The 15,445-nt window shown below is 49.1% G+C and overlaps 1 protein-coding gene across 1 annotated transcript in view; it reads right to left on the reverse strand.

The window, feature by feature from the left end:
* Nucleotides 1-15,445, reverse strand: part of SLX9 (SLX9 ribosome biogenesis factor) — a 120,449-nt gene that overhangs the window by 93,849 nt on the left and 11,155 nt on the right. The window contains exon 2 of the mRNA XM_006265985.4: nt 12,554-12,662. Coding sequence (XP_006266047.2) covers nt 12,554-12,662 — 109 coding nt within the window. The remainder of the gene's footprint in view (nt 1-12,553; nt 12,663-15,445) is intronic.

Raw genomic sequence — 15,445 nt, forward strand, 5'->3', positions numbered from 1 at the left:
ACTGCTCCAATATGCTGTAATTATAATGTGTTGGAACAGACTCGATTAATCAAGTCTGCTGGAAAGTGCTAATTAGTGCATTCCAGCAGCCTCCACGTTTGGTGTATTCAGTATCCCCGTGCTTCAAAATGGTGGTGGGGCACTTTAACTAAACCACAAACAAGTTTTAGTTAAGAGACTAAGAGAACTGGCGATGCCAGGCTTGGCTCCCTGCACCCCCCTGCTTGCAGGGGCTCCTGGTGCTGCCAGCTGGCAGCAGCTGCTTTCCTGCCCTTTGTAATATGCTGTGAGTCACGCAGGCAGTGCTGATCCCCTTCCCTGCCTGCGGAGGGGCTGGGCTCAGCCACATTGCAAAGACCAGGCAGGGGGGAAGGCCCCACATGCACACACCCAACCTACCCACGCATGCACCCTCACCCCCTCACTCACCCCACCCCCCCATGCCCACACTCACACCCAACACTGTCCCACACACTCCAACCACACATCCCACACACATACACCCACACCCTGGCCCCCACCATACCCACACCCCACATATACACACACATACCACCATACCAACAAACACACCCCACACCTCAACCACACACATCCCACACCCCCTACACCAGGGGTGGGCAAAATGTGGCCTGTGGGCCAGATGCAGCCCACCAGGCTATTCCATCTGGCTCACAGGGCCCCTGAAAAATTTAGAAAAAATAATATTAATCTGCCCCTGGCTGCCTGTCATGCGGCCCTTGATGGCTTGCCAAAACTCAGTAAATGGCCCTCCACCTGAAATAATTACCCACCCCTGCCCTACACACGTATACCCTCATCCCATACACACACCTACATCTCTGCACATATGCACCCACACCCCCTCACACCCATCCAACAGTCCCACATTGAATCAGTCATTTTCCTCGCACCCCAACCACAAGTCCCACACCCCACACACATCCACATATACACCCCAAACACACCATACCTACACACACCCCCAGCAGTCCCATACACCCCACACCCACCCCTCCTACACCCCCACACACTGCCCCTATACCAAACCCACACCCCATACCCCCCTCCTACCGCTCCATGCACAATATACAAAAGCAAACCCCCACCCCTAAAAGAAGTACTTCTTGGACAAGGGGAAAGACTTGCAGTGGCAAAGGTGAGGGGTTAGGGGGCAGGATGGCAACTAGGGGCAGGGCACCTGTCAAGGGGTGGGGCTATCCTTGTGGCCCTCCATGCTTCACCAAAACTCATTAAGCAGCCCTCCAGCTGAACTAAATTGCCTGCCCCTGAACTCAAGCTTCCACAGAGATCTCTGCTAGCCCATCATGGAGGCAGATACAGAAGCTAAGGAAGATGTGCAGGGATGAGGTGTTCAACTTGTGTCTCATACAGAGGGCAAGCATGGCATGAAAAAAAAGTTTTTTAAATGCTAAGATATACATCCACCCTTGTGGGAGGAAATAAAGGCAGGAATTGGGGGTCCAGGATCAGAAGGGAACTTCAAAGGCAAAAATGTTCTGGCCAACTCGGATTCTACCATCTTCCCCGACACAGCAGCACCAATAATTTTAGCTCAGGTACAAAGGACAAATTCCTCCTATGCCAAGGCCCCTTTCTCCCTCCTGCTCAGTCTTGGCTTGAAGCAAGCTTTCTCTTTTAAAAGGAGAAAGCATTATTTCAACCTCCTGAACACTTTCCTTTCCTTCAGGAAACACCAATTTAGGCATGCGTGTTCATCAGCTACAAATAAAACACTCAGCACCTCCCCATGCACAGCTGTAAAGCAACAAGTTACCAAGACATTCCTTTCCTACCAATCCCTTGTATCGGTTGACTATGCACGTGGCTCACCACTGCAAAAGAATGTTCCCCCTACTATTGTTTTGCTCTGCCTTCCTCAGCCCTGCCCGTGGTGGCACCCACTTGCATGTGCTTTGGACCACATGCTCAGTGTTGCCATTACAGCACCTCACATGAGCCCTTTTCTAACTGGAGCCTTTATCATTTGCATTAGAAGGTGTGTGAAGAGGTAGGAAATCAAAGGCAAAGGCCACAGCTACCAGCATGTTTGCCAACTGCAAGTGCAACCCATGCCACCAACCTAGGGAAAATAAAAATCCGACCACATGAACTTTATAGTTTGCGAAACAGACTATTCTGGAGGCTCAAGTGCCAGCTGGACAGGTATTTTCTACTTTTGCTCATATGCCAGAGAACTAGTTTGACTGAATGAAGACAAACATTTAATCTGACACTCCTGTAGAGGAGTAACCTATAAGCAACACAGTAAGCATATGCAATGGGGGGATGGGAGCAGGGAGGATTGAAAAATGTCTGAGCACAGTTTCAGACAAAGCTGGTGGGGTGACAGCCTAAGTCAGATGTAATCAACCCTGAGCCTGCAGGCTAGATCCAGCCCACAGGGCCATGTCATCTCACCCATGAGCCTCTCTGTGGGTCTGGAAAAATTTGGCTGTGGGAGAAGAGTGGCAATTAACACTGCCACTGCTCCCCCACTGCTAAGTTTCCAAGCCCTGCACAGCAGAATTGGGCCCTAGCCAGACAGGGCCCATAGACCAACCCAGCACTGCTCAGCCTGTGGGGTGAAAAGGCTGGGCCTCAATAACCTAAGCAGAGTAGAGGAAAGCTTTCTTTAATGCAGTCTTTGCTAGAAAACAAAAACCGTAAGGCACATATGCAGCCTACAGCAAAGATGTTCTGATCAGTTGGGATGAACCTGAGAGGGTCAAAAGCCCTTTGGGAAACAGAACTCTAATCAGGACAAGACACTGCATTGAGGGAAAAAAAGAAGAGGCTGGCTGTAAAATTTTCCTGCCCATTACCACTATGAGGAAAACACCCAGAGGAATTCCTCCTTTCCACCGGTCAGGAACCAGACTGAGAATCAAATGTGCTACATGCCATTCTTAACCTAGCCAGTTGTACTTGTTGCTGCTAGTCCTCCTCTTCAACACTTCTTTTGGCTACTCCCTTCCTTCATCAGCTGGAAATATAGGAGGGAAATTTCTCATACTACAAGATGCCCAGATTTTCAGTGTTGCACTACTGGCTCATCATCTGGTGTTAAAAAAGGAGGGTTGCCAGACAAGCAGTCGGTCAGATCTAGACCAGACCAGACCAGATACCTCCACTTCAAGCAGCAGAATGCCAGAGCAAACACTGCAAGCCCTGCATCATCCCAGCCTGAGTTGGAAATGTTCAGTTCCCACGACAAAGGTCCAGACAGCTGAGGATTACTCGCTTCACTACTAGAAAAGGTCCTTGCATGGATCATACTGAAGTAAGGCATTTGATTTACATTACATCAGTGTCTAAACTAAATCACACTGACAGGAAGTGATAACTCAAAGGGTGACTAGCTCAAGATCTTAGCTCAGCTGCTTAAAAAGGGCCAGCATGTAGTGGCCATCTACTACAAAAGTCATTTGGCTACGAACAATGCGTGCCCTTAGCACGCATCGTTCAGACCCACCAGGGGTCAGTGACTACCTGCAGACGCTGCCGGCAATGTCAACGGTGGCCAGCAGGGATCACTGACGGCCTGCAGATGCTGCCGGCAACGTCCACGGTGAGGTGGCAAGCAGCGACCATCCGCAGGCACTGCCGACAGTGTCAGCGGTGCCTTTTTGTAGGGGGTGCACTGCCACACTCAAGGGGTGCACATGCACCCCCTACGTGCCACCCCTGCATTTGGACATGCATATCAAGGTGGAAATATTTGGTAGAAAAGGGTATCGTTCCAGGTGAGGACATAACAGAGCTCCACACATGAAAAAAGACTTTCAGTTTTAGACCACTGACTTGCTACCTCAAGGATTGTCTTAACTGGAATTTTCTCTTTGTCTCATAGTGTCCTAGTGCTTTTAACAAGGGCTGGACAAATTCCCAAACTTCTCTTGCCTGCCCCTGCAAAAACACCAGTAATGCCAAGACAACATAAAATGACACTGTTCACCATTTTGATCCAAAATCTCCAATGCACAAAACCAGAGGCAGACAAAGACAGCACTTTGAATTAATATTCTGTCTGAGGATGCCAGCAAAAGACAGCAAGCAAATTAATGAATTTGCCTTCTAGAACATAAAGGGCATGAATTTGTCTATGACCACCTAGCAGTAATAATCATCAGAACCTTGGGTGGGGGGAAAATTATTATATACATATAGATATAACCAGTACTGAACAGGAAGAGCCCTGGCAGCCTTGGAGGAGAAGGACAAAGAGGATGTCTCTGGGGTGACGGGGCCACTCCACACATGACAGACTGCGCAGAGAGGGAACACCAGGAGGAAGAAATGCCGAGTCCTCATCATCGGAGATTCCACCCCGAGGGGAATGGAGGGTCCCATCTGCCAACCCAACCTCACAGCACAGGAGGCCTGCTACCTGCCTGGGGCTAAGATTCAGGATGTCACAGAGAGAATCCCGGCCTTCATTCGACTCTCAGACCAGTACCCCAGAGTCCTAATCCATGGGGGGACGAATGACGTGGCCAGGAGCAACCCAGACTGCATCATGAAGGACTACAAGGCCTTGGGGGCCAAGCTCAAGGAGACGGGGGTACAGGTGGTATTCTCCTCTATTCTCCCGGTAAATAAAGACAGGAGGACACAAGGACACCTCCCAGCCAAGACCAGTGATGGGCATAAGAAGTACCCAGGTAAGTGACAAGGGTCCGGATAGTCCTAGGAATCAGAAGGGTGGGGAGGAAGGGGAGAAGGGGTGCATGCACCGATAGGAGGCCTTAAATGCCTTTACACTAATGCTGAAAGTATGGGGAATAAGCAGGAGGAATTTGCCCTCTGGATAGCTAGTACAAACCCAGACATAGTGGGGCTCACTGAAACCTGGTGGGATTCAACCCATGATTGGGCAGTAAACATTAGGGGCTGCAGACTATACAGGTGGGACAGAACAGGGAGGAAAGGCGGGGGTGTGGCGCTCTATGTCAAAGAGCAATACACATTCTCAACAAATAGGATGGGGTCAGAGGAGGGGCAGACTGAAGTGCTCTGGGTCAGAATACAAGGGGGTCACAGGGAAAGGGGCTTAACGGTGGGGGTCTACTACAGACCACCCAACCAGGGGGAAGAGCTGGACTGGGAATTCTCGGGTCAGCTCGCAGAGGCAGCTAAGTCAAGGGACATGGTCATCATGGGCGATTTAAACTACCTGGACATTTGCTGGGAGGAGCAGTCAGCCAGGTCTGACCACTCACTCAGGTTCCTTGCTGAGATAACAAGACCTCCACCTAACCCAGGAGGTGCACAGTCCCACCAGGGGGAATGCCCTGATGGACCTGGTCCTGGCCACAGGCAACAACCTGGTGAGGGGACTCCAGGTCCTTGGCCATCTGGGCAATAGCAATCATCGCCTACTGGAATTCACCACCCAGTGCAGGGTGTCAAAGGCCTGCAGCAAGGCAGTAGCCCTTGACTTCAGGAGGGCTGACTTCAATGAGTTGAGGAGATTGGTAGGAGAGGCACTGCGGTCCCAGAGAGTAGGGGCAACTAGGTGTCCAAGACGAGTGGTTGTTCCTTAAGGAGACGATCCTCCGAACCCAAGGGGTGACAGTCCCAACGTTAGTCAAAGGGGGCAAGAGTGCTCAAAAACCCCCTTGACTTGCCAAAGGCATTCAGGAATGCCTGAAAGCCAAAAAGGAGGCGTACGTCCAGTGGAAGGGAGGGACTATCACCAAAGAGGATTATACCTCCATCGCTCGAGTCTGTAGGGAGGCTGTTAGGAAGGCCAAGGCAGAGATGCAACTAGGGCTAGCAACAAGGATCAAGAACAACAAAAAGTCCTTTTTTTAATACATAGGGAGTAAGAAGAAGTCATCAGGCAATGTGGGGCCCCTGCAGGATATGCGTGGCAATCTGGTGGTTGCACCAGATGAAAAAGCAGACCTTTTTTAACAAATGCTTTGCCTCCATTTTTCTGAGCAGGGACCGGGACATCTCTCCCACCGGGATTCAGGATGGACTCAGAAGAGACTCTGCCAGGCCTAGGGTCAGGGAGCACTGAGTTAGGGAACTTCTGGAGGGGCTAGATGTGTTCAAATCAGCAGGTCCCGATGCTCTCCACCCCAGGGTGCTGAGGGAATTGGCAGGGGTCATCGTGGGGCCATTAGCACGGCTCTACAAGCACTCGTGGTGCTCTGGCCAGGTGCCAGAAGACTGGAAGAAGGCCAATGTGGTCCCCTTTTCAAAAAAGGGGGGAGGGAGGACCCAGGCAACTATAGGCCCGTTAGTCTTACTTCGGTCCTCGGAAAGCTCTTTGAGAAAATTATCCAGGAGCACATCTGTGAGGGACCAGCAGGAGGGAAGATGCTCAAGGGCAACCAGCATGGGTTCATTAAGGGCAGGTGCTGTCAGACCAACCTGATTGCCTTCTACGATCAGGTCACAAAATCCTTGGATGCAGGTGTCACAGTGGATGTAGTCTTTCTGGACTTCAGGAAGGCCTCTGACACCGTCTCTCACTCCATTCTCATTAAAAAGCTAGGTGACAGTGGCATTGATGCCTACACAGTCAGATGGGTCACAAATTGGCTAGGGGGCTGCACCCAGAGAGTGATGGTGCATGGGTCATATTTGACCTGTAGGGATGTGGGCAGCGGTGTCCCCCAGGGCTCAGTCCTTGGGCTCATACTGTTCAATTTCTTTATTAGTGACTTGGATGAGGGGGTGAAAAGCACCCTGTTCAAATTCGCTGACGACACCAAGATTTGGGGCGAGGTGGGCATGCTAGAAGGGAGGGACAGGATACAACGGACCTGGACAGGTTACAGGGGTGGGCGAATGAGAATAAGATGCGATTCAATACTGACAAGTGCAGGGTGCTGCACTTGGGCAGAAAGAACCAGCAGCATACCAATAGGCTGGGGAACTCCCTTCTCAAAAGCACAGTGGCAGAAAGAGATCTTGGAGTCCTTATCAGTTCTAAAATGAACATGGGCCGCTAACGTGAGGATGGTCAGTAAGGCCAACCTCACCTTGTCATGCATCCACAGATGCATCATGAGCAGGTCCATCCAAGGAGGTGATCCTCCCCCTCTATGCGGTACCGGTCAGGCCACAGTTGGAGTACTGTGTCCAGTTCTGGGCGCCGCACTTCAGGAGAGATGTGGCCAGCATTGAGAGGGTCCAGAGGAGGGCCACTCGCATGATCAGGGGGCAGCAAGGCAGACCCTACGAGGAGAGGGTATGGGACCTGAACCTGTTCAGCCTTCACAAGAGAAGGCTGAGAGGGCAGTCTATAAACTTACCGGGAGGACCACAGGGGAATGGGGGAGACCCTGTTCCCCCGAGCACCTCCCGGAGTAACAAGGAATAACGGCCACAAGTTGATTGAGAGTAGGGTCAGACTAGACATCAGGAGGCACTACTTCACAGTCAGGGCGGCCAGGATCTGGAATCAGCTTCCAAGGGAAGTGGTGCTGGCTCCTACCTTAGGGGTCTTTAAAAGGAGGCTTGAGAATTACTTCACTGGGGTCATATGAGCTTAAATTTACCAGGAGTCATAGGTGCCCAGTATTCTTTCCTGCCCAGGGCAGGGGGTCAGACTACACCTTTGATCTGCTCAGGTCCCTTCCAACCCTACATCTATGAACCTAAGTAATATAGGTCAGTACTTTCCCTCAGTGGGAGTGAATTCGTGGCAGAGTCACCATTCAGCCCACAGTGGGTCTTTGTTTGCCAGGAGACCTAAAAATACCAAGGTCTCCACAGCTAGATCTGAGATACCCCACACTAGCCTCTCCAGGCTTCCCATGGAATGGGTCGTAGAAATAAGATAGCTTGTTACCCCACTCCTCCCCATTGTTGACTGCTAGAACAACAGTCAGCTGAGGGAGAGCCATGGCTAGTCAAAGGTTTAATTAGTTTTTCCAACTTCTTCCTTGCCCAAGGCCTTTATTTTCTTACTAGTGAACTGCCTTCAAGAATGATGGATGAATTTCAAGTAGCAAAAAGCAAACAGATAGATTTTACTTTTTATATTTATTTATTTAATATTTATAAAACTTTAATAAAATAGGCTGACCATTTGAAGATACCAATCCCTTCCTGCACTTGCTCTTGTCCAGTGGGCTGGAGGTACACTTGCCCATGCTGCCACCCAGCATGCCTTTTTTCGGGGCAAGGGCAAGGGCAGGTGAGCTCCGTGCCTCGCAACAGCCACCCACGTCCCAGGGCTTCCTTTGCACTGCCCCCCAGGCACCTCCGTCCCTGGTTGGGGCTTGGGACAGGGCTGCCACTGCTCGTCCACTGCCTTGTGCCTCTGCCCAGCTCCTGCTTCTCCTCAGCTGCCCTTTCCCTTTGCCCTCCCTGCCGTGCCGGGCTCCTGGCTCCCTCCTGGAAGGAGCTCAGTAGAAACATCCCTGGCCCCTGACTTTTTTCCCCAATTCTGGAAGTTGGGATCATCCTGACATGGTCACTAAACAAATGCTAAAGTATAGCAAAACAATTTCTCTGAAGACATAAATGTTCTCTCTCTTACAGTTTTCAAACTATTCACATTTAAAGAGCACTATGGACAGACAGATACACAGGCAGACGGACTAAACACACACACACACACACACACACACATATATATATATATATATATAGCTTAAAAAGAGGTGCTTTCAGATGGCTGAGTGAGATTCCAGGCAGGATAAAATCAGAAAAGATTTTAATAAAAATAAAGCTAAATATAAAATGGAGGAAAAAACAACAAACCCAAATTCAAGCACATGTATTAACCAAAAGCCAGTACTTTTTCTCAAAACTGGGCAAGAATTTGTCCTCAGCACAGGTATTTGCCATGCTGGCCTCTGTACTACAATGGCCATAGCCTGCTGCTTCCATGTGCCTTTAAAGTGTTTGTTTATTCTCCAGGATAACCTCATCCCCGACACTCATGCACTCTCAGCAGGGCTCTGGGCTGTTGCCGGGAGCCTGCTATTCCCTGGGGATAGGGAAGTGTTTGTGAATGGCCTTTTTGGGGGAATCCCACAGCCCTCCTCCTGGGGCCTGGGTGATCATTCATCCCTAAGCTGCAGGCTCACAGCCCTCTATGCTGAGGCTGTGATTAAGGAGACACGCCTGTCTGAACTGTGGTACACAAGTTCAGCTGTCCACCTTGTACAGCCCATGCTGATTCAGTCTTAAGCCACTTTATCCCAGCTACTCTCTCCATAGCTTTGTCTTTTTCTCCTGGGGCTGGATGAAGGCAGCAGTGCTTCCTCTGCTGGCCCCTGTGATGAGGGTAGAGGCAGAAGACTGGAATCACTTCCCCTGCACTCATCCTGGTGTGCTGGGAAAGAAAGGAGCTTTGTTCCCCATACACTAAAGACTCCTGGTGCCAGGCCCTTAGAAAAGATGGCCAAGATCTGCCCCAAGTACTGCACATTCCCTGGACCACTCTCTCCTCCCCACAACAGCTTCACTTCCTCCAGGGCTCTGAGAATTTGGAAAGCCATGCAGTTTCATAGAATCATAGAGAAGCAGGCCTGGAAGGGACCTCCAGAGGTCATCTAGGCCAACTCCCTGCCTGAGGCAGGATCATCCCTATCCAAACCAGCCTACACAACTCCAAAATCTACACTCTATACAAGACTACCGTCCACCCCAACACAATACAGACCTAGCACCCTAACCTGCCACAGGTAAAGCAAAGGAACCACGGCAGCCAACAATCTGGTCCTATGAAATGTTGATAATGCTCGAGAGATCCCTGGTAGAGGCCCACACCCTGGGCTACACAGGAAGGCAAACTTACCCCTCCCCCCCAACAGTCTATACCAATCTGACTATGGGGTAACATTTCTTCCCGACTCAAAATATGGTAATTGGTCTGATTCTGATCAAAGGGCAAGACCCTCTAGCAAGGAACCTCCACGTTTGATCCCAGCAAGAGCACTGGCACCCATGAATGACTCATGCCCCCTGCCCCCAGCAGGGATTGCGGACCACCCGCAGACACCGACAGTGGCGAGCAGCACTTTTTTGTAGGGGGTGCACTGCCACGCTCAGGGGATACACATGCAATGTAGCTCAACAGTGCAGCTAATTGTCCTGGCTGCTGGCAGATATTGCCAGGGACTTTAGCCTGTCCTTCACTGGCTACACAGCACTAGAGCCAGTGTCTGGAGCCCCAAAACACCTCCCCTCTCTGCTGTTCATATCCTCAAGGGAACCCCAAGCTATAGCTGGTGCTCACAAATGCTTTGAAAGCTTAACCCACAAAAACAACCCAGTGACCCAAAAAAGCCATTATGCCATGGTGCCTATGATGGCAGGAAACCAGACTAAGTTCCCACGAGGCAAAGACGGGCGCTTATGGGAATCCATTTTTCTCCAGCTGTTCCCTTTCACCAAAGGCTGGCATATTGCTGGGGACCAGTAAAATCTCTTTAGGCCACTCTGCTGACAGGGCGCTGCTTTTAAAACACAGTGCAAGGCATTATCAGTCACCCTAGGCTTCAGACAGAGTGCATCATGTTCAACATGGCAACAGCATCCAATAGCAAGGTCTTCTTAAATGAGACAATATCTTATGAAGGGAGCAAGACCCTGCATTACCCATGCTCTCCAAGGGCCTGCAGGAGGGGTAATGGCAGAATCTGAACTTGGCCTTCTCAGGTTTGCAACAGTAGGTGGGAGAGAAACATCTGTGCTTTTCTATTAGGGCTTAAAATAACAGAGTGTGTAGGAGAATTCCTACTCAGCCTGCCCTCCCTCCCTATGCTCTGAGCCAATAATTCCCTGCTGAGGATGCTGTCCACCCAGGCACAGAGATGCCTTAAGGCAATGCACATTTCTCTACATTTGGTCGGTTTCTTTTCTGTCCTTGGGTCATCAGTTGTGGTATGTAAGGCCCAACCTGAAATCACTGAACTGACACAGAAGCACATGCACTGATTTCTGCAATAAGGAAACCTACAGGCTTTCCAAACAAAGCACAATAGCTAAAGAAAGGGGAAGGAATTTCTTTCTGCCCCACTTTATTTCAGGGCTCAACCTCCCCCTCCAAAAAGGCATCAGTGAAAAAGTGCTTGAAGAGGCAGACTGCAGCTGGATCAGGACATTGTAGCTGGGGAGGGGAGGGGATGGCAGAAGAGCGTAAAGAGAGTTGAAACGCTGCCAGGCACTGCACATCTGCAGCATCAGCACTGCACAGAGACCAGCAGCTCAGGTCTATTTATAAACCAGACATGGCATTGAACAGGCAGCTGTAGTTTGCAGTGAGAGACTAGGATTGCAGGCTGTCAGCTTTCCACCATACATTGTCTGGTCTAATTAAAAAAGATGAGCAAGAACATGCATACACTCATCCCTCTGTCCAGCTAGTCACAGAACCATGGACCCAAACACTCTAAAAACAGAATTTCACTGTGATTTCCACACAAAAGACTGGCTTCCTAGGCAATTGTGTCCTCATACAAACTTTCTGCTGTCTGCAGTACAGATGCAATCGATGGGCTATGGCTGTTACAACTCGCCAAACACAGCCGTAGGATATTTGTTGGTTTTACTTGTAGCCCAGCTGATGTGAGAGGATAGGACAGGCTATGATAAAGGAAGGCAGAGCCTTTGTATCAGTAATAGTTTATATTAATTGTGCAAATTAAGAGAAGAAAATGCTTATGCGAATCACAACAGACATTCTGAAATAGTCTCCAACACCAGGAAAAAATTGAATAATAAATAAATAAATGAATAAATAAAAAGTTATGACTGCACTCTTCCACATAGGAAAGGGAATCAGTTCGACATAAGAAGCTTGGCTTGCTATTCATAGGTTCACAATTTAGTCTTCCTTAACTGTTGATATGGAGATGAGGACCCATATTGCTTCTCCCCAGTCCCCCCCATCCCCCTAACACACACACACTTTCCTCTGAAGACTCTTTCTGATAGATTCCAAGAGGCACAGGTAAGGCTAAAATGCAATACAGAGCCTGTCCCCTGCTCTCCGAATAACACTTCCTCCTGCTCCCATTTGGAACCCATTTTAATATTTCCTGTTCAGGACCCAAAGCAGTCTAAGTACCAGCCTATGTTTATACCACCAGTGCAAAGCCAGATGCTGAAGGCAGTATCCAAAACACAATTCAGGTTACTTGCAGGAGTACTGGCCTACAACTCACTGTAATGAAGGTTTGAACAGTAACCCCTGCTCAGCTCAAGGCATGTGTTTATGTTCCATTAACTACGCACACTCTTCCTCCTGACACCCATCAGATGTAAACTGGCCACCTGAAAGCGTAGAGATATGACACAGAATTGATTGCCTAGCTGTACTTTCTGGTAATCATTTGGATAAACATGCAAAGCTGAGGTTCATTCTAGTGCTACAGGATTAACCATGGATACAAAAAGGGGTCCCATCAGTCTACAGAATCTCAGCCTTCAAATCCCAATGAGATGGCAGCCATAGTCAGACTCCAGAGCAGACATGAGCACTGCCCTCCCCTGCAGGAGGGCTGAGCACCAGTTTACCACTGTAAGCCCCCAAATGACATCACCTCACACTGCTTACCAGTCTTGGTGGAGACCACACTCCTTGAATCCAAATCCAGTTTCTTGACCAGAGTATTTGGATCAATCTTCATCCCAGCAAAGATGTCAGAGGTCAGGAAAGCCCAGTCCTTAGCCAAACAAGTAGAATTAAAAAAAAAAAAGAAAGAAAGAAGACCAGACATGTTAGTACTGATATCATTAATAAAGTAAACTGGCAGGCAGAGCCCTACTCTCTACAGTAGGGCTACTTCCCAGTAGCTCTTTATCCAGGTCTGGCATGTGGCCCACAGCATGTATGAGGACAAGGCCAAGCAACTAGTCTTCAGCTCATCATTAAACAATTGCTAAACATGCATGGGACTAAGCATAGATATTGATTGCCACCAGCACCATGAGCTGGCCTGGCTATCTAAGCCCCATTAGCCTAGAAACAGGGCTCCCATTCAGTCTTCAATTCCAGGTTTCAGAATTGTATCCCCTTAGTGTCAAACCCTGTCCCATTCTGGAGAACAAACACACCCTGCTAGAAGGATTATGGCATACATCTCCTTTCCAAAGCCTAGCCCAGATTTACAAGAGGTATTCAGACACTTAGGGGGACCTACACACATAAATGAGTGGCTCAGACATCCAAGTCACTGTTAGTTAAGCAAGCCAGTTATCAAGTTCTCATTGCTGTAGGGAGTTAAGAGTTGAATAGCATTTAAAACAACAAATAAGAAGATTAAGTACCTATCTAGAACTTTGGCACCTATGTAGTTTTGTAAAACCAATCCCTGGACTACACAGTTTTATGCCAACATACTTGGATTGGTTAGGAGGATTATTTATAAATCATTATAGGTACAGCACCCAGAAAGTTTACAATTATATTGGTATAAATATGTCTTTATAGTAGTTTCATAGTAGCTAGGGTCAGGAGGGACCTGAACAGATCATCTAGCATGACCCCCTGCCACAGGCAGCAATGAATGCTGGGTTCACAAGATCCCAGACAGGTGATCGTCCAACCTCCTCTTGAACATGCCCAAGGTAGGGGTGAGGACCACTTCCCTGGGAAGTTGGTTCCAGATCTTGGCCACCTTAACTGTAAAATATTGCCTTCCGATCTCTAACCTAAACCTATTCTCTATCAGTTTATTACCATTGTTCCTCGTCACCCCAGGTGGTGCTGGAGAGAAAAGGCTCTACCTATTTGCTGTTGATCTCCTCTGATTAGTTTGTAGGCAGCCACCAGGTCCCCCCCTCAGCCTCCTCTTGCTGAGGCTGAACAGGTTCAGGTCCCTCAGTCTCTCCTCGTAGGGCCTGTCCTGCTGCCCTCTCACCAAGCGGGTGGCCCTCCTCTGAACCCTCTCCAGGCTGCCCACATCCCTTTTGAAGTGCAGCGCCCAGTACTGGATGCAGTACTCCATTTGCCTGACCAAAGTTGCATAGAGGGGGAGTATCACCTCTCTGGACCAGCTTGAGATGCATCTTTGGATGCATGACAAGTTATGGCCGGCCTTGCTGGCTGCGGGCTGACATTGGCGGCTCATGTTCATCTTGGAGTCAATAATGACTCCGAGATCCCTTTCTGCCTCTGTGCTTTCAAGAAGGGAACTCCCCAGCCTGTATGTATGCTGTGGATTCCTTCTCCCAAGGTGCAGCACCCTGCATTTGTCTACGTTGAACCCCATCCTATTCTCGTCTGCCCACTTTTGTAGTCTGCCTAAATCTAGTTGCAGCCTCTCTCTCCCTTCAAGTGTGTCCACCTCGCCCCACATCTTAGTGTCATCAGCAAGCTTGGATAGTGTGCTATCCACCCCCTCGTTCAAGTCACTGATGAAGATGTTAAACAGTGCGGGCCCAAGGACCGAGCCCTGGGGTACCCCACTGCCTACATCTCATCAGGTTGAGTACGACCCATCCACCACCACTCTCTGGGTGTGCCCCATCAGCCAATTTTTTACCCATCCAACTGTGTAGGCATCAATGCCGCAGTTGCTTAATTTATTGATGAGGATGGGGTGAGAGACAGTGTCAAAGGCCTTCTTAAAGTCTAGAAAGACTACGTCCACGGCGACACCATCATCCAAGGATTTAGTTACTTGGTCATAAAAGTCAATCAGGTTGGTCGGGCAGGACCTGCCTTTGATGAACTCATGCTGATTGCCCCCGAGCATGATCTCTCCTGCAGGCCCCCCACAGATGTGCTCCTTGATGATTCTCTCCAAGATCTTCCCGAGCACTGAGATACCTTATGAGAACAGCTATGCCCATATAGTCACCTTTATACCAAGAGGTTGTGTCCATAGAGAAGACAGGGAAGTGGTCCAGCTTCCACTGCACCCATATAGATCTAGCAACCCAATTCATATGTTTAGACAAGGCCTAGATTTCTCCAAAATATAAAAGGAATGGTTTGCCCTCACGTGGACAGCTGTGTGCAGTACTGCCCCCCCACCTCAAAAAGTATATACAATACTTCCCGAACAAATCTCAGCTCCTCTATAATCTAGTGATCCAAGAAGAAAACACTGTATTCATCCAGCATTAACAAGTGACAGTCCACACAGTAGGCCATCACTTTAGCAAGCAAAGGAAGTACAAATATAGTTTTGCAATTTGACTTGCTCATATCTAAAACTGCAATTGGTATTTAAAACCTCCTGGCCAATCAGCAGCAAGTGGCGGGGCTGCCAAGGCCACTCAGCCAATCAACAGTGAGCAGCATAGGGCAAAAAGAGCAAGGTTAAAAAGGAGCCACTTGCACAATGCACTTCCACCACAACTGCAGTAGGTCCCTACCCATTATAAGCATATCTACAGCTGCAGCTTCATACAAAAAGTGTGGTACATGGCAACATCTGCAGAGATGCTACATTGTTATTCTGTGCTCAAGGTATTTCTGCCTCAGACACACAGCACAGCA

The sequence above is a fragment of the Alligator mississippiensis genome, chromosome 4 (genome assembly GCF_030867095.1).
Source record: "Alligator mississippiensis isolate rAllMis1 chromosome 4, rAllMis1, whole genome shotgun sequence".
Classification (NCBI taxonomy): domain Eukaryota; kingdom Metazoa; phylum Chordata; order Crocodylia; family Alligatoridae; genus Alligator; species Alligator mississippiensis.